Source organism: Stomoxys calcitrans, chromosome 5 (genome assembly GCF_963082655.1).
Source record: "Stomoxys calcitrans chromosome 5, idStoCalc2.1, whole genome shotgun sequence".
NCBI lineage: Eukaryota > Metazoa > Arthropoda > Insecta > Diptera > Muscidae > Stomoxys > Stomoxys calcitrans.
Window position 1 is genome coordinate 111,854,472 of NC_081556.1, and position 19,973 is coordinate 111,874,444.

Genomic DNA, 19,973 nt, shown 5'->3' on the forward strand with positions numbered 1-19,973 from the left:
GCCTGCGCCGGGAAATTGGGCCGCACTTGGGGTATTCGACCGGCTGGTATAAAACGAGCGGCTGCTGCGTTAATGATGTTTCGGAATTTCCTCTCGGCCACTAGCACATCCGAGGGGGGTGGCAGTTTACTGAAGCGGCGCTTGGTATACTCTCTAAAGCCAGCCCATTCGGCCTTCTTCTGATTGATAAATGTCCGGAGCTCAAAGGTTATGAATCCCAATCCCATGGCAGCCGGTTGTACGCATTGGATTGACCCGATGGAACCCTCATCGGCAAGGGCTGAAGCCTTAGTATACCTGTTCGACTTTCTTACTGTCGTAATACCAAGTGGTCCCCAAGGACTTGTTCTTCTTGTTTCGATGCCGATATTTATTAAAAAAAAAATACATTTTTAAAACTACAAAAATCAAAATAGGAATCTATGGAAGGGTTAAAGTCTCTAATTAATTTTAGTGATTTCTACATCCGATGGAGGCAGGGCATTGGCATATCGGACAGCATCAATTCCATCGTCTGAAATAGAAAAAAAAACACAATAATTGAATTCCTTCGTGGTATGAAACCCCAACCCATCTTTGTAACTTACATGTGTATACAGGATGATATCCATTTTCATCGGCTGTATAACGGACACCAACTCGTAGACCTTCTGGTGTGATATAGGCAAAGGAACCTTCAATCTTTTGGCCCTCATCGAGGGTACCCACTTTGACACTGCTGCCTTGAGCATCAACATGGATGCCATTTTCAGTATCAAATTGATAGGCAAAGTTGCCATCAACAGCCGGCACTACTTTCTGTTCCACAATGCGCGACTCCTTGGCAGCTACACCGGCTTTGTATTGCTTCAAGAGAGCATCATAGTAACGACGTTGATTATAGAAGTCGCGATTCTTGTAGTAACGTCCATTATAGTAGTTATCTGGCTGGTATTGGCCATTGTTGACAGGACCCGCCGAAGCCAAGGCACATAGCAAGGTCAAAGCAATCAAAGGGAGGAACAATTTCTATACAAAACACAGACACCTTTAATGAAGACATTTCAAAAACTTTTCACCAAACTTAAATTACCATTGTTATAAGTTTTTCTTGAGATTTTTTTTGTTTATCGCTGCAATACTTCTCGCCAAGAACTGTAACATTTCACAAACTCCATCAACAATTTATACTTAGATGTTGGCAAAATTTCCAACTATAGTTTTGTATTTCGACATCCAGAAAATTGTTGTTGGACATGATAGTTACTTTTATGACTGTATTGCCAAAACTTGTGAATTGGTGTTTATTCATTCACTGTCGCAGAGCACCGCATGTGCCCAAACAAATTTTCTTTAAACGTTTTTTTGTTTTTGCATCCAATTTAGATAGTTTTAATTTCCGTTCATTCATTGCTATGAATTTTAAATCGAAATGTGTTAGGCTGCTGATGATCTTTCGGCAATTCTTAGTCTGCGACATTTCCTATATGGAAGGGGCAAAAATCAAAAAGCCTTAAAGCAGCAACACCTACTGTAAACAAATCATTTAGTCATGGACCACATTTCTTTAGCAAAGAATCTTTGGCAAAAAACGGCCTCCAATAAAAGCCTTTCACAATTTGCATAATTGTATGCTAATTTAATTTTTTTTATTAAATTACTGCTATGGTAGGGTAATAATGTCGTAAAATTACAACACACTCTTTAACCAGTTTTGCCATTCGTTAATGATCATTAATAATTAGTTTATAAAAGATCCTAAAACTCGGAAATTTCGATTTAAAAAACGATAAAGAAATGAAGAAACATTTTTTGTTGCCTGGTTATTGAAGTACAGGGTAGCTGACACCCTGTTTTTTGAAGTACACAATGATACATCTGTCAAAGTAGGACTTGAGAGGATGATGTTGTTATAACCAAATTTTTATGTGGATATCGAAATGCACGTCAAGTTCCATTGGTGAGAAACCTGAGGTCGATCAGCGCTCGAACGTGACTGCCATTAATTATTTAGGGCGCCAATAACTCGCCATATCATAACGAGCATCAAAGGCACACCGTATTTAAAGCAAGTAAAAGCGAGCTAAGTTCGGCCGGGCAAAATCTTGGGAACCCACCACCAAGGATTCCGCTAAAAATTTATACAAAACTAGCTGAACCGGGCCCGCTCCGCAGCGCCTTCTCTTACTTTATATGGAACAAAAGTTCCCTTGGAATATTTTTTTGCGACAATTAGAGAACTTTTTGTGAAATACCATGCCACGAAAATAGTATATCGCTTGACTAACAGTGTAATGATATAAATGCCTTTATCTGAATCCCATCTTCATTGGTCAGGAATTTAAGTTTGGATGTAAGGTATACTCCATTCTTAAAATACTTCATTTCAACCCGATATTCTCATGATATCTGATTTAGGAGTGTTTTCGGGGGTGAGGTGGTCCCCCAGACACTTGGCCCTGAAAAAATATCAGCATCGTGCTCTTCTTTCAAATGCTATTTATATAAACCCCATATTGCCATTGGATTTGGGGCGTCCCCCAAACAAATGGCCCCAAAATAGGTTATCAAATTCGTTTTCTAATCTCAAATGCCTTTCATTTGAGCCACATATTGGCATGGTCGAAAAATTTTTACCCTTTGGTGGGTGTTTTGGGGAAGGGGTGATGCCCTTAACACATGGTCCTACATTTGGATATCAAATTCGTATTCTACTCCCAAATACCTTTAATTGAGCCCCATATTGCGATGGTCTATCAAAAATTGCTGTTTGTGTGTTATTTTGTGAAAGGGGTCGACCCTCAGAAAATTAGTCCCGAAAATGGGTATCAATTTTTGCTCTAACCCCCCAAAACCTTGCATTTAAGCTCCACATTGACATGGTCGGTAAATATGGGGGATTGGGGTGGTCCCCCAAACACTAAGCCCGGAAAATATATCAGCAACGTGCTCTATTCTCATATATCTATGGTTGCCCAAAAAGTAATTGCGGATTTTTTAAAAGAAAGTAAATGCATTTTTAATAAAACTTAGAATGAACTTTAATCAAATATACTTTTTTTACACTTTTTTTCTAAAGCAAGCTAAAAGTAACAGCTGATAACTGACAGAAGAAAGAATGCAATTACAGAGTCACAAGCTGTGAAAAAATTTGTCAACACCGACTATATGAAAAATCCGCAATTACTTTTTGGGCAAACCAATATATATCATATATTAGAACCCCATATTGCCATTGCCCTCTAAATTGGATATCAAATTCGTTTTCTAATCTCATTTAAGATCCTTAGTGCAAAAGTCAGCAAGTATGTCCTGTTTGGGGTATTGGCCCTTAAAACTATGAATATTTAGTTCCACTCTATTCAAGACCCAAATTGTTTTGGTGAGCAAATACGTCCTATTTGGGGGTTGTTATGGTGGTGGGACGTCCGCTAGACAGTTGGCCCCTAATGTTGATATCAGATACGTGGTCTACTCCCACATACCTTTAATTTGAGCCCCATATTTCCAAAGTCGGCAAACATGGCCGGCTTGGGGGGTGTTTTGGGGGATGGGCGGCCATTCAGTGAGTTGGCCTTAAAAATATATATCAGATTCGTGTTCTACTTTCAAAACCCTCTCATTTGAGCCTCATATTACAATAGTCAGCAAATACTTACTATTTGGGTAGTGTTGTGGGGGTGGCGTGGCCCCATAGACACTTTTCCCGAATATTGATATCAAATTCGTGCTTTACTCCCAAAGACCTTTCATTTAAGCCCCATATTGCTATGGTCATAAATTTGTCCCCTTTGGGGGATGTTTTTAGTGAGAGGCGGCCTTCCAAACACTTGGTCCCATATTCGAATATCAGATTCGTTTTCTACATTCAAATACCTTTTATTTAAGCCCCATATTGCCATGGTCAGTAAATAAGTCCTGTTTGGGGGGTGTTTTTTGGGAAAGGGGTGGACCCCCAGAAACATGGTCCCACATTTGGATATCAGATTCGTATTCTCCTCGCAAATACCTTTCATTTGAGTCCCATATTGCCATGGTCCGTAAATAAGTCAGATTTAGGGATGTTTTGAGGCTTGGGGTGGTCCCCCTAGCACTTGGTGCGACAATTGGATATCACATACATTTTCTTATCCTAAATACCTTTCATTTGAGTCCCATATTGTCGTGTTTGGTTTAAATACATGTTTGGTAGGTTTTAGGATGGGGCAGCCCCCCTAGGTACCCCATCCGAAATTTGGATAACAAATTTTTATTATTAGGGTACTATATGAGAACACACAAAATTTCGCTTAAATCGCACTACCCATCTCCGAGATCTGGTGTTTCTGAAAATTAGGGTAAGGGGGAGGGTCCGCCCCCCCCTTCAGATACCAAAAAATTTAGTACCCTGTTTTCACCACGCGGTCATTTCTGAGTCTATAAGGAAGGTTTAATTCTCTTTCGATTTGCATGTAATTTTTCATGCTCATTTGTGATATTACCTTCAATATCCAAGCCAAGTATGGCCTGAATCGATCTATAATCTGATAAAGCTCCCATCGATTGAGGCCATTCTTGGCTTGAGCATAAAAAATTACATCCAAATCGGAAGAGAATTACACCTTCAGTAAGCTCAAGGAGTATAATCGGAAGATAGGTTTATATGGGAGCTATACCAGGTTATGAACCGATTAGAACCATAACTGTAATGGATGTTGGAGGTCATCGGATAAGTCAGTGTGCAAAATTATATGCTATTATCGTGCAAAATTTCAGCCAAATTGGATAAAAATTGAGTCATTTAAGGGCTAAAGAAATATAATCGGACGATCAGTTTATATGGGGGCTTCTGTTATTGGACCCATTTGAACCATGTTTGGCATTGTCATAGAAGTGGTCAGCATGTAAAATTTTAGCCAAATCGGATAATAATTTCAGCCGGAAGGAGCTCAAGATTTCAACGCCCACCTAGGCGTGGCATATATCATATTGACTTCATATTTTGTCAGCATCGTCTTGATGCCCCACAGTCCTAGCTGCTTCCTGTTATATGTTGGCTCAAGAACCCCTTATTTTGCCCACAGTGCATCGACGTAGAATTCAGGCGAAGACAGTATTGGATACCTGAGTTCACACTTGATGTCCAGTGCGAGTTACAGCCGCCATCTTCACAGTCTTCGATTGATGTAACTCTGGCATTGTGGGTACATTGATAAAGAGAAGAACATCCAGGGAACTGCTTAAATACAAACTTAAGCAGTTCCCAGTTGCCTATATCAAGGGAAGGTCGGTGGAGACTGCCCAGCACGAGATTGTGCATGAAATAGAAGAATCCTTCGATGCCAAAACGTACACCCTGGCGGTATGCATTGACATCGAGGGGGCTCTTAACAATGTGCGGAGCGACACACTGATCCAATCCTTAGACCAGTACCGGGTGGACCCGGTCCTTAGAGACTGGATAAACCATATGCTAAGGAACAGGTGGATAAATTGTGTGTCCTATGACATAAATATAAAGGAGAAAGTGGCACAGGGCACGCCAAAGGGGGGCATTTTATCGCCACTCCTTTGGGTGACCACAACAAATGACCTATTACGCATGCTAACTGAGGAGGGATTTGAACCCGCTATGCAGACGATGCTATAATAGTTCTTAGGGGTAAGGATCCGAGCCAGCTATGCAGAAGGGCCAAAAGGGTCTTGCATATGGCATATGACTGGGCTAGACCCAGGGGTCTTAATGTTAACCCAGAGAAGACAGAAATATGCTTGTTCACGAGGAAGATGAAGGTGGACCAATTTGGTGCGCCACGTTTCCTCAATAAAACGATTTCGATATCTGACAAGGTCAAATACTTAGGTGTGATCTTGGACAGGAAACTGAATTGGAAGTGTCACATTCAGGAGCCTACTGAGAAGGTTCACAGATGTTGGACACTATGTAGACGAGCCGTGGGCTCCAAATGGGGCATGAATCCTTGGATAGTCCACTGGCTTTACAGGAGCGTGATTAGCCTAATACTTAATTATGCCTAAATAGTTTGGTGGACTGCTATGGAGAAAAAGTGCTTACAATAAGTTCAGAGAACATGTTGTCTTGGCATCGGCGGAGCGATGAGGACCACGCTCACTAGGGCACTGAAGACCATTTTAGATATGCTACCCATTGACATACAGATTAAATGTGAGGCAGCCACTGCGGCTATGAGACCTAAGGCGATGCGAGAATGGATTGAGAATGGGAGCAGCTCATACCATCGCGGTATAATCGAGGCGACGATAGGAAACCTGGAAGGAAGGGAAGAGGTTTCCGATCGGATACCTGAGATAAGCCTTAAAGTCGAGTGCGAGGCACTGCTGTCATCGGCACAGTCTTGGAATGACGGAATCCTAGTATTGCCATCTGGAAGATCATGTTACACGGATGGATCAAAGCTAGAGGACAGAGTGGGCGTGGGGGTTTACATTGAGAACCCAGGGACTGAGATATGTTTTAGACTGCATGACCATAATACGGTCCTGAAGGCGGAGATCCGGGCGATCACGAAATGAGTGAAGTGTTGTGGTGCTAACGAGAGGATGTCGAATCTGAACATCTTTACCGACAGTAAAATTGCCATAAGGGCAATAACAACCAGGACGATAAGGTCACGAACCGTCTTTTAGTGTAAAAAGGAGATTAACGCCTTCTCTGAGGATGCCACGATCCACATCGTTTGGGTGCCTGCCCATAACGGAGTAAGGGGAAATGAAAGGGCAGACGATTTGGCGGTGAAGGCCAGAGGACTGCCGTCAATAAACTCGGTTAACCCGAAGCCTTTCGCGTCGACGTAGTCCGAGTTAAGGGAGTGGTCGAAGAATGCGCATGCAACATTGTGGAACAGCGAAACGGTCGGTAGGACGGCAAAAATCCTAAGGGGGGATTCAGATCGTGAGAAGACGAGGCACTTACTGAAAGGAAGTAAGAAGGAGGTCATTATAGCTATTGGTATCATAACGGGACACATAGGACTACGAGCTCACTTATGTAAAATCGGTGCGGCAAGTGATAGCATTTGTAGAGCATGCGGGGAAGATGATGAAACGTTGGAGCATTTCCTTTGTCATTGCCCGGCTTTCGCGTCTAACAGATACCGGTACTTAGGTGGAGACACAATATCAGACATGAACCAACTTAGAGGAGTGGCATGAAAAACAATTAAGGATTTTGTAAGTAGCACGGAATTTCTAACTTGAAATTTTCTTTTTAGAGGTTAGTTTATAGTTTTGAGAGCTCAAAACAAGCCGATTACTGGCTTTGGTGTATGTCCATAGTGGCATAGGGCGGATTAATATCTGCACCCTCTTTTCAACCTAACCTGACCTAACCTATGCAAATATGAAAATCACGCTTTAATGCAGGAAGTAAGATCGAAATTAACAACATCTCCCCAACAATTCTTTTTTTGCCAGTCCATTTCGTCAGTGTTTTATGGACCGTAATTAAGCACAATTGGTGAAATAAATGTAAGTGTGGTCCCATTTCATTCTTTCAATATGGATCTAATTACACCCTACACCATAGGATGGGGAAATACCAATTTCGTCATTCCGTTTGTAACACCTCGAAATATACGGTTAGACCCCACAAAATATACATATTCTTGATCCACATGACGTTTTAAGTCGATCTAGCCATGTCCGTCTGTCCCTCCGTCTATCGGTCGAAGGCACGCTACTTTCGAAGAAGTAAAGAAGTATTTGACACAAATACTTCTTGTTAGTGTAGGTCGGTTTGGATTTTGGTTTGGTTGAATGGACCAAAACGGTCCATGTTTTGATGTAGCCGTCATATAAACCGATCTTGGGTCATGACTTCTTGAGCCTCAAGAGGGCGAAATTCTTATCCAATTTCGTTGTGGTGTGACTTCTAACAACTGTACCAAGTATGGTCTAAATCACTTCATAACCTGATATAGCCGCTATATAAACAGATCTCCCGATTAGATTTCAAGAGCCGCTGGAGGGCGCAATTCGTATCAGATGTGGCTGAAATTCTGCACACATCTGTTTGGTCGAAATCAGTCTGTAACCTGATATAGCTGCCATATAGACCGGTCTCTCGATTAGTGTTCTTGAGACTCTAGAGGGCGCAATTCTTATCCAATTTGGTTGAGATTTTGCACATGGCGTTCTGATATGACTTCTTACAACTGTGCCAAGTATGGTCTTAATCAGTTTATAACCTGATATAGCTGCCATATAAACCGATCTCTCTGTTTGACTTCTTGAGCCTCTAGAGGGCGCAATTCGTATTCAACTTGTCCGAAATTTTGCTTGTGTCGCTTTGGTAAGGCTTCCAATAACTGTGCCCAGTTTAGTCCAAGAGGGCTCATAGTACGATATAATTGCCATATAAATCGATCTCCAAATTTGACTTTCTGAGCTTCGGGAGGGCTCAACATTACTCGATTTGCCTGAAATTTTGGAGGTGGTAATTTTCTATGACTTCTATCGGCCATGCCAAGTACGGCCCATATCGTTCAATGACTTGATATATTGGGTTGCCCAAAAAGTAATTGCGGATTTTTCATATAGCCGGCGTTGACAAATTTTTTCACAGCTTGTGATTCTGTAATTGCATTCTTTCTTCTGTCAGTTATCAGCTGTTACTTTTAGCTTGCTTTAGAAAAAAGTGTAAAAAAAGTAAATTTGATTAAAGTTCACTCTAAGTTTTATTAAATATGCATTTACTTTCTTTTAAAAAATCCGCAATTACTTTTTGGTCAACCCAATAGCTCATATATATTTGTAAAGAGTCCACCAAAGAACTGGACAAACGCTATCGATGGTGGAGGGTACATAAGATTCGGCCCGGCCAAACTTAGCACGCTTTTACTTGTTTTAATTTCGAAATTATATCAATCGTATGATATTTTTCCTAATTTGTGCTAAAAATCATTTGATTTGAAATATGTTAATTAGATTAAAAACAAATTGAAAATTATATATTATTAACATTTAAACATTTAAAGCAGCACACGTGTATTTAATTTTCATAGAGAACAAACTTTTTAAAGAATAGCATAACATACATGAATTTGGCCAAGTTGTATTTAGCTCGAACCTAATATGTATCAATGGAGCATTAAATAATCGTGACATACCGGTATTTGCTATAGGAACAATAGACATTTTACTATAATATACCATACTCATATTTCATATTTATTTGTATTCATGGAGACCGGTTATTAACAATTATTATCTAATATGAAGGCTGCTACATAAGTTTCTGACCTAGGTCACACAGAGTGTTGCCAGGTGTAATCTGAAACTTCCATTCGAAAGTTTGGTAGACCGTTTTTATCATTTGTGTTGTCTACAGTAACTTGAAAAAACTAATTTGACAAAAACCAGTAGGAGAAGAAAAAAGTCGGGCGGAGCCGACTATATAATACCCTACACCACATAGTCTACGTACCTCTTTTTAAACATGGAACCTATGTGGAACTCTAGTCAGTCATTAATTTTGCATACCTATTGAAATATTGAATAGAACATTGTAGGATGTTCTTACTATAGGACCTAATTTGTGTCTACTACAGCCTTAAAGGCCCATTTCTGATGAAATATATATATATATGAGTGAGGTTCAGTTAGGTTAGGTTGAAAGGGTGCGGATGTTAATACGCCCCATGCAACTATGGACATACACCTAAGCCAGTAATGGGCCTGTTGTGCGCTCTAAATCCAAAAAAAAGTAAACTCGCAAAAGAAAATCTAAGTTAGGAATTCTGTGCTACTTACACAATCCCTATTTGTTTTCCATGCCACTCCCCTAAGTTGGATCATGTGTGGTTTTCTGCCTCCACCTAAGTGCTGGTATCTGTTAGACGCGAAAGCCGGGCAATGACAAAGGAAATGCTACAACGTCTCATCATCTTACCCGCATGCCCAACACATGCTATCAATTACCGCACCGATTTTACATGAGTGAGTTCATAATCCTATGTGCCCCGTCGTGATACCAGTAACTATACTGACCTCCTTCTTACTTCCTTTCTGTAATAGCCGCGTCTTCTCACGGTCTGGATCCTCCCATTGGATTTGAGCCGTCCTACCGACCGTTTCGCTGTTCCACAGGGTTGCATGCGCATTCATCGCCCATGCCCTTAACTCGGACTGCGTCGACCCGAAAGGCTTTGGGTTAACCAAGTTTATTGACGGCAGTCCTCTGGCCTTCATCACCAAATCGTCTGCCCTTTCATTTCCCCTTACTCCGTTATGGGCAGGCACCCAAACGATGTGGATCGTGGCATCCTCAGAGAAGTCGTTAATCTCCTTCTTACACTGCAAGACTGTTCGTGACCTTAGCGTCCTGGTTGTTATTGCCCTTATGCCAATGTTACTGTCCGTAAAGATGTTCAGACTCGACGTCCTCGATTTAGCACTACACCACCTCACGCATTCCGGGATCGCCCGGATCTCCACCAATCCAATCCAAGAATGTGCCGCTGGCAGTAGTGCATCGCACTCGACCTCAAGGTTCATCTCGGGTATCCGATAGGAAACCTGGAAGAAAGGGAAGAGGTTTCCGTCTTCCCTTTCTTCCAGGTTTCCTATCGTCGCCTAGTTTATACCAGAGATTTGATCAATGCCAACCACAAAGAGAGTTCCTTCTTCCTTTTCCTCACTGTGGAAGACCTTCCACTTCTCTGCTACCAAATCTTGGTTTTGCTTGCAAATTTACTGCCCCGTCCCTTGATGAAAACCGTCACCATTGTGAGCTGGGGGATGTTCATCTTTCTTACCAGGTCGAGCTTTGCGCCTTCCCAGGTAGTCTGGATACCTCTGATGAGCTGTTTGACGGCATCAATACAATACATCAATACGCCGAAGCAAAACGCAGCGTTAAGATGTCGCCTCTATACTCGCAGTTCCTCTACAGAAATCCACACATATTCGGAAATACGATCGTTAACCAGATCCTCCACTTGGGACCGATGATCTGTTGGAATCCTATCGGATGAACAGCCGACATTGATGACTGCATAAGTCAGCTCATCTCTGTTGTGCTTCCTTGCCACTCTGGCATAAGAGGGCGGCTCTTTACCATTCTCAGTGACCATCTTCCCCTTTCGTGATGGCTGTGGCCTCCTTTTAGAAGTCACAGTCATCCATGAAGACTCAGGGTTCGAACGCGATTCCTTTGTTCCTGTTCCGACTTTGTTTACCTCCGCAGGACACTGTCTGGAGTCTCCTTTGCGGGATGGCTGGCTTGTACTTTCAATCGGGGAGCTCTTTTTCTTCTACAGCATTTTAGCAGTGTTATGCTCTTTGGGAGATCTGATTCTTTTTCCAGCTTTCGTAGAAGTGCTTGGAATGTCAGTTCTATCCCTTCCAGCATCGTGCGCTTTCACTCGATTGTGCTGCCCGATTGTGCATACTCCTCTGTCTCCTTCGTCGTGCCCCGGATCGCTTTCTAGGTCTGCTTATGAGCTTGGCAAAGTCATCGCTCACTTCTGCCGTTATCCAGCTGCCCTCATCTCTCGGTTCGGCTGCGATGACTGCTTCATTGACACCGTCGCTGCCTGTATCCGAATCGGAAACACCACCTGAGCGAAAAATTGGTATAATGAATTCAGCCGTGGCCGACGCTCGCAAATTCCGAAGTCGAATTCCGTCAACATCGTTCAACAGAGGCCGTTTTACCAGAGAACATTGATGTCGTGCGTGAATTTATAATGCAAGATCGTCATTTTACATACAGTGCGAAAGAGGTAACCTTGGGCATTTCTTCCACCAGTTGGATTCCGCACAATTTAACAATCGCCCAAAAAACGCCAAAAACGAAACAAAACAACAATCGACCGTTTGCATCTCCGAAGACGGTCCAAATCTTAATAAAATTGTTCGTGGAAGAAGCGCTTCGAAGGAAATGGTCACCTGTTTCTTCGACATAACTGGTCATTTGGCGATTACTACGCTTAAACAACATAGGAGATCAATTCTGAGTGGTACACCAAAATTTGATTGCCTGAAGTCTTGGGAAGAGAAGACGAATGATTGCTCACCATTACAATGAGGGCTTTCACACAACGGCTCCGACAAGTATCTTTTTGACCGGCCAAAACGTCGAATTGATGGGTCATCCGCCGTTCAGCCCTGGTTTGGCAATCAATGACTTCTTTTTTTGAGGTCAGATTAGGTTCAAGTGACATACTTCAATAAGACTCACTTTAAAGCTTCCGTCCATTGTGATACCACAGGAACAGGAGAATGAAGATGCCTTCTTGCTCCTAGCGTTGTACCATCCAGATTGCGTTAAAAAGCCAAATAACACGCAAATGTTCACATCCGCTAAATCAGATAGGTTCTCAAAGAAATGAAAACCTAAAGTGGAACTCCTTCTGACTGCTAGTGCGGGACACACACACAGAAAATGTTCTTTGCTGGAAACCTTCGGTCCGTCAGCATGTATCCGATTATATAGTGACCTATCATGACGAACACAATGACGCAGACGTCTGTTCTAGTCAATGTCAGCAAGGGGGTAGACCTCTTCAAGTCTAGATTAGGCCACATTGTTTTGGAATGCTCACAGCCCCCTCTTTGTGACCATCTATCATTCGTTCGGGCCTTCGGGTCTGATTCTAAAGACTTAACTTACATGTCGCTAGAGGCATACCCACAGATTCCAGGTCCCCTCGAATATGTAGGGCAGTTCCTAGTCTCGCAAGCTCGTCCGTTTTACAATTCCCTGGGATTTCTCTGTGGCCGGGCACCTAGAACAAGTGAATTTTTAACTGTTCCGTCATCTCGTTGAGAGATCTGCGTCAGTCGAGGGCGGTTTTTGCGTTCAGAAATACGTTCTCCATGGGTTTAATGGATGCCTGGCTGTCTGAGAAGATATTTGTGTCAATCGTCGTAATGACATTATATCTTAGCCTTCCTTCCTTCCTTAATTTCAAGGATCTCCGCTTGATGTTTTGGATAGTGCTTGCCAAAGTTGTTGAAAGCCATAACAGAACACCACATACAAATATTCAGTCAAATCTGACAAAAACTGCGGCTTGTAAGGGCTAAAGAAGTAAAATCGGCAGATCAGTATATATGGGAGCTATATCAGTTTATTGATCGATTTGGAGCGTACTTGGCACGGTTGTTGAAAGTCAAGACGGAACACTACATGCTCAATTTCAGCCAAATCGGAAAAAAATTGCGGCTTGTAAGGGTTCAAGAAGTCAAATCGGGAGATCGGTTTATATGGGAGCTAAATCAGGTTATAAACCGATTTGGTCCGATTCGGACCATAATTGAATTGAATATTGAAGACCATAGCAGAAGTCATTGTATAAAATTTCAGCCAATTCGAATAAGAATTGCGCCTTTTATTGGCTCAAGAAATAAAAAATTTAGATCGGTTAAATGGGAGTTGAATCAGGTTATAGACCGATTCAGATCATATTTGACACGTATGTTGAAGGTCATGGGAGAAGCCGTTGTACAAAATTTCAGCCGAATCCTATAATAATTGGGCCCTCTAGAGGCTCAAGAAGTCAAGATCCCAGATCGGTTTATATGGCAGCTATATCAGGTTATGGATCGATTTGAACCATATTTAGCACAGTTGTTAGGAAACACAACAAACCCCCTCATACTGAATTTCTGCAACATCGGATAGGAATTGCGCCCTCTAGAGGCTCGAGAAGTCGAGACCCCAGATCGGTTTATATGACTGCTATATCAGGATATGGACCGATTGCTACCATCAACCACATAATTATTGGAAAAAATCGGATAAGAATTGCGCCCTCTAGTGTCTCAAGAAGTCAAGATCCAAAATCGGTTTATATGGCAGTTATATCAAAACATGGACCGATGTGACCCATTTACAATTCCAACCGATCTACATTAATAAGAAGTATTTGTGCTAAATTTCAAGCGTCTAGCTTTACTCCTTCGAAAGTTAGCGTGCTTTCAACAGACGGACGGACGGACGGACAGACGGACGAACAGACGGACGGACGGACGGACAGACGGACGTGGCTAGATCGACTTAAAATGTCATGAAGATCAAGAATTTATATACTTTATGGGGTCTTAGACGAATATTTCGAGGAGTTACAAATAGAATGACTAAATTAATATACTCCCATCCCATGGTGGAGGATATAAAAAGGCATTAAGTGCGGCCGGGCCGAACTTTGGATACCCACAACCTGGGTATATATTTAAACCACTTTTCGTTATAGTCCGGTGAAAATGCATATGCAGTCATAGCACATATAGACCTCTAGTGGCTCAATAAGTCAAGTTCCAAAATCGGTTTAGATGGCAGTTATATCAAAACATTGACCGATATGACCCATTTACAATTCCAACAGATCTACATTAATGAGAAGTATTTGTGCTAAATTTCAAGCGTCTAGCTTTACTCCTTCGAAAGTTAGCGTGCTTTCAACAGACGGACGGACAGACGGACGGACATACGGGCGGACAGACGGACGGACATACGGACGGACAGACGGACGGACATACGGACGGACAGACGGACGGTCAGACGGACGGACAGACGGACGGACATGGCTAGATCGACTTAAAATTTCATGACGATCAAGAATTTATATTCTTTAGGGGGTCTTAGACGAATATTTCGAGGAGTTACAAATAGAATGACTAAATAGGTATACTCCCATCCCATGGTGGAGGATATAAAAAAGGCCTTAAGTGCAGCCGGGCCGAACTATGGATACCCACAACCTTGGGTATATATTTAAACCACTTTTCGTTATAGTCCTGTGAAAATGCCTATGCAGCCATAGCAGCTATATCCACATATGGTCCGATGTAGACCAAATTCGGCACGGACAAAACAATACAAGTCACTGTTCAATTTTGGTTCAATATTAGAATTATTGACAGCTATATTCAAATTTAGACCGATCTGAACCATAAAGGAATGTCGATAAGCCTAACATAAGTCACTGTCGTAAATTTCAAAGGTCATATCTTTTCCAAAGGTGCTAGTACAATATAATATCTTCTTGTTCTATTCGTCCCTGTCTTCTCTCGTACCGGTCTGTTAGACTCCATAAATATAACTAAAGTCTCTGTCTTGATTCTCTCAATTTTTCAGCACCCTTTCAAACAGCTGTGATTTCCGAAAATTTCTATACCCATCACCATAAGATGGGGGTATATTAATCTAGTCATTCCGCTGGTAACAACTCGAAATATTCGTCTAAAACTCCTTAAAGTATATATATTCTTAATTGTCTCGACGTTTTGAGTCGAACTAGCCATGTCCGTCCATCCGTCCGCCTGTCGAAATCACGATAGCGGTCGAACGCGGAGAGCTATCCGCTTGAAATTTTGCACAGATACTTACTATTGATGTAGGTCGTTAGGGATTGCAAATGGGCCATATTGGTTCAGATTTGGATATCGCTCCCATATAAACCGATCTCGCGATTTGCCTTCTTGTGGTCCTGGAAACCGAAATTTTTCCCAATGTGGCTGAAACTATGCACATGGTGTTCTGTTATGACTTCCAACAACTGTGCCAAGTAAGGTCCAAATCGGTCCATGACCTGGGAAAGCTGCCATATAAACCGATCTCCGCATTTGACTTCATGACCCCTAGAAGCCGCAATTTTTGTGCGATTTGGCTGAGATATTGCACGTAGCATGCTGTTATGATTTCCAACAACTGTGCTAAGTACGCTCCGAATCGGTCTGTTACCTGATATAGCTCCCATATAAACCGACCTGTCGATTTGACTTCTTGAACCCTAACAAGACGCAATTTTGGTCCGATTTGGCTGAAATTTTGGATGTGTTGTTCTGTTATGACTTTCGATCTCTCTGCCAAGTACGGTCCGAATCGGTCTATGACCTTATTTATCTCCTATATAAACCGATCTCCCTATTTGACTTCTAGAAAGTCGAATTGTCCGATTTGGCTGAAATTTTGCATGCGGTTATGTGACGATTTCCATTAAATGTGATAAATACGGTCCAAATCAGTCTATAACCTGATTAGGCCCCATATAAACCGATCTCCCGATTTGACTTCTTGAGCCCTTACAAGCCGCAATTTTTGTCCGATTTCTGTTATGACTTTCCAACTCTGCGCCAAGATCGGTCTATCTTATATATAAAAATAAATTTGTGTTTGTGTGTTCCTTATAGACTCAGAAACGGCTGGACCGATTTTCTTAAAAGACGGTGCATAATGATCCCGTGCTGAAAATATGGTACTAAATTTTTTGATATCTGAAGGGGGGACGGACCCTCCCCCTTAGCATAATTTTCAGAAACGTCAGATCTCGGAGATGGGTGGTGCGATTTAAGCGAAATTTTGTGTGCTCTCATACAGTACCTTAAAAATAAAAATTTGGTATCCAAATTTCGGATTGGGTACCTAGGGGGCCACCCCACCCTAAAACCTACCAAACATATATTTAGACCAATCACGACAATATGGGACTCAAATGAAAGGTATTTAGGAAAAGAAAACGTATCTGAAATCCATTTGTCGAACCAAGTGCTAGGGGGACCACCCCAACCCCCAAAACACCCCTAAATCGGACATATTTACCTACCTTGACAATATGGGACTCAAATGAAAGGTATTTGCGAGTAGAATACGAATCTAATATCCAAATGTGGGACCACGTTTCTGGTCCCACCTCCTAACAGGACTTTTTTACTGACCATGGGAGTATGGGGCTCAAATAAAAGGTATTTGAGTGTAGAATTAGAACCTGATATCCAAATATGAGATCAAGTGTTTGTGTGGCCGCCTCTCCCCAAAAACCTCCCCCAAAGAGGACACATTTACGACCATAGCCACATGGGGCTCAAATGAAAGGTCTTTAGGAGTAAAGCACAAATCTGACATCAATATTCGGGAAAAGTGTCTATGGGGCCACCCCATCCCCACAACACCACCCAACCCCCAAAACACCCCTAAATCGGACATATTTATCGATCATGGCAATATGGGACTCAAATGAAAGGCATTTGCGAATAGAATACGAATCTGATATCAAAATGTGGGTCCACGTTTCTAGGGGGTGGCCCCTTCCCCAAACACCCCCCAAACAGGACTTATTTACTGACCATGGCAATATGGGGCTTAATTAAAAGGTATTTGAGTGTGGAATTAGAATCTGATATCCAAATATGGTACCAAGTGTTTGGAAGGCAGCCTCAAATGAAAGGTCATTGGGAGTAAAGCACAAATCAAGTGTTTGGTGGGCAGCCTTTCCCCAAAAACATCCCCCAAAGGGGACAAATTACGAACATAGCCATATGGGGCACAAATGAAAGTTCATTGGGAATAAAGCACGAATCTGATATCGATATTCGGGAAAAGTGTCTATGGGGCCACCCCACAACACCACCCAAATAGTAAGTATTTGCTGACTATTGCAATATGAGGCTCAAATTAGAGGGTTTTTAGAGTGAAACACGAATCCGATATAAATTTTCAAGGCCAACTCACTGAATGGCCGCCCCTCCCCCAAAATACCCCCCAAGCCGGTCACGTTTGCGGACTATGGAAATATGGGGTACAAAGAGAAGGTATTTGGGAGTAGACCACGTATCTGATATCAACATTAGGGACCAACTGTCAAGGGGACGTCACACCACCATAACAACCCCCGGTCTATAACCTGATACAGCTTCCATGTAAACCGGTCTCTCGATCATCCTTGTTCGGTTCCTAGAAGCTTTGATTTTCGCTGGTTTGACAGAAGTTTGGATAAAATTATGCCCTTCAACTAAAATTATTTTGTATACATTTTTAGCAGAATCCATGGTGTTGGGTTCCCAAGATTCTTCCCGCCCGAACTTTGCACGCTTTTACTTGTTTAAAAATAGTTTTTCTTTCAACAGTTTAAGTTCGTATGCAAAACCCATATAACTGAGTTTCTTGAGGTTTGCTTTTTATTATAAAAAGTTTGTACACAGATTCATGTTTCGTGGAAAAGAAGACTCCTCTCTCTAATTACACTCGGTGGCCATAAAAAGTATGGCATCGTAAGGCTATTATTTTGGTGTATAAAAAATTTTTTGGATTGTTACATTTGATTGAAAAATCATCAAATTTAAATGGATTATTGAATGTGGGTGAGTTGCACATCGGCGGGTTCTGGGGCATTGGCGTAGCGGGGAGCATCAATGCCATCATCTGAAAATTTTATTTCAAAATAATTCCAAATTTTTAAACATGGTTTAGACTACCACTTACATGTATACACGGGACGGTAGCCATTTTCGTCGGCTGTGTAACGTACTCCCACGCGAAGACCTTCAGGGCTGATATAAGCAAAAGAGCCATCGATCTTTTGACCGGGTTCCTCGCCTCCCAGGTAAATGCTGGAGCCACGAGCATCGGCATGAATTCCATTATTTGTGTCAAATTCATAGGCAAAGTTTCCATCACTAATGGGAACAACTTTTTGCTCGACGACACGTGATTCCTGGGCGGCCACACCGGCATTGTATTTCTTCAAAAGTGAATCGTAGTAACGACGCTGATTGTAGTAATCGCGATTCTTGAAGTACTGTCCATTGTAATAAAGATCGGGACTATATCGGCCATTGTTGACGGGATTGGCTGAGACCAGGGCGTACAGCGAGGCAAGGGCAATTAGCGCAAAGAGGAATTTCTGGAAAACGCAAATCACATTTAAGTAACACATTTAACTTGGAATCATGTTTATTATCATGCTTAAATTATGTTATTATTTTTTTGTCTTCTTTCTCTTATCCATTACCATTGTGGCGATTGTTTTTTTTTTTTTTGTGTGAATATCACTGAAACACTTCTCTATCGAAACTGTAACGATTCTCAGAGCCATTCAACAATTTATAGTCAACCCCCCAGAAATTTTGCTAAAATCAAATTTTAGGCTTCCAGAAATGACGTTAACTGGCCTGTTTGGGTATTTTGTTGTTGTTGGTGTTTTTTGTTTCAACACAGTTGCCAATATTGAATTTGAATTTATCCAAAAATTCTCGTGAGTGAGTGTGTTTGCCCATGTCTCAATAAAACTTCTTAAATTGTTTTAATATCTTTTTTTTATCATTCATTTTGGGACTGGCTCTAATTTCCGTTCATTCGCTTTTATGAATCTTTAATCGATGCTAAAGCTGTTGTTCTTATTGTGCCGTTTTTCATTCAACATATGGAACAATGCAAACAAGTCTCCACAGGCTACCACAATGGCCATAGAGACATCTATTTGGACAAATTGGTTCTGACCGTATGATCTTCGAATTAGCACTCCAAAATATGTTAATACTAGCATGCTAAGACACAAAACGTGTCAATCATTTCACCTGATGGTGTTCAAAAAAAAAAAAAAAGAAAGAGTAATATTTTATGCCATATCGTACAGTAGACAGTTTGACTTTAGGTATTCAATTGTATGCAACCAAAAAAGGGAAATGAAAACTATTGGATTGCCCAAAAAGTAATTGCGGATTTTTCATATAGTCGGCGTTGACAAATTTTTTCACAGCTTGTGACTCTGTAATTGCATTCTTTCCTCTGTCAGTTATCAGCTGTTACTTTTAGCTTGCTTTAGAAAAAAAGTGTAAAAAAAGTATATTTGATTAAAGGTCATTCTAAGTTTTATTAAAAATGCAATTAATTTTTTTTTTTTTTAAATCCGTAAATTACTTTTTGGGCAACCCAATGAATCGAAATCTGGTCGGGAGCAACAATGACCAACATAACCTAACCTAACTTATGGTTGTTTATATTTGTATGTGATAGATACATCGGGTTGGCTTGGTTAGGTGTATGTCCATGCCACTATGGACATACACCTAAGCCAGTAATTGGCTTGTTGTGCGCTCTAAAAACTATAAAGTAATCCCTAAATAGAAAATTTTATGTTAGAAGTTCCGTGCTACTTACAAAATCCTTAATTGTTTTCAATACCACTCCCTTAAGTTGGTTCATGTCTGATATTGTGTATCCACCTAAGTACCGGTATCTGTTGGACGTG

The 19,973-nt window shown here is 41.4% G+C and overlaps 2 protein-coding genes across 2 annotated transcripts; both read right to left on the reverse strand.

The window, feature by feature from the left end:
- Positions 1-440: 440 nt before the first annotated feature.
- On the reverse strand, positions 441-9,135 carry LOC106086346 (cuticle protein 2-like). Its single transcript, XM_059369908.1, has 4 exons — positions 9,108-9,135; positions 1,073-1,134; positions 588-1,008; positions 441-514 (listed from the first exon to the last, which is right to left on the reverse strand). The coding sequence occupies exons 1-4, from the start codon at positions 9,133-9,135 to the stop codon at positions 441-443; spliced, it is 585 nt and encodes a 194-aa protein (XP_059225891.1).
- An 8,936-nt stretch (positions 9,136-18,071) lies between these two features.
- Positions 18,072-18,999, reverse strand: LOC106086345 (cuticle protein 2-like). Its single transcript, XM_013250981.2, has 3 exons — positions 18,895-18,999; positions 18,206-18,626; positions 18,072-18,145 (listed from the first exon to the last, which is right to left on the reverse strand). The coding sequence occupies exons 1-3, from the start codon at positions 18,997-18,999 to the stop codon at positions 18,072-18,074; spliced, it is 600 nt and encodes a 199-aa protein (XP_013106435.1).
- Positions 19,000-19,973: the final 974 nt, after the last annotated feature.

Excerpts from the sequence above, each read along its gene's own strand:
- LOC106086345 (XM_013250981.2), bottom strand. The coding sequence starts at position 18,999 with ATGGGCAAACACACTCACTCACGAGAATTTTTGGATAAATTCAAATTC. Across the intron at positions 18,627-18,894 it reads ACAACAAAATACCCAAACAG|AAATTCCTCTTTGCGCTAAT; the intron begins GCCAGTTAACGT and ends TGCGTTTTCCAG. Across the intron at positions 18,146-18,205 it reads CTACCGTCCCGTGTATACAT|ATGATGGCATTGATGCTCCC; the intron begins GTAAGTGGTAGT and ends TAAAATTTTCAG.
- LOC106086346 (XM_059369908.1), bottom strand. The coding sequence starts at position 9,135 with ATGTCTATTGTTCCTATAGCAAATACCG. Across the intron at positions 1,009-1,072 it reads AAGAAAAACTTATAACAATG|AAATTGTTCCTCCCTTTGAT; the intron begins GTAATTTAAGTT and ends TGTTTTGTATAG. Across the intron at positions 515-587 it reads ATATCATCCTGTATACACAT|ACGATGGAATTGATGCTGTC; the intron begins GTAAGTTACAAA and ends TTTCTATTTCAG.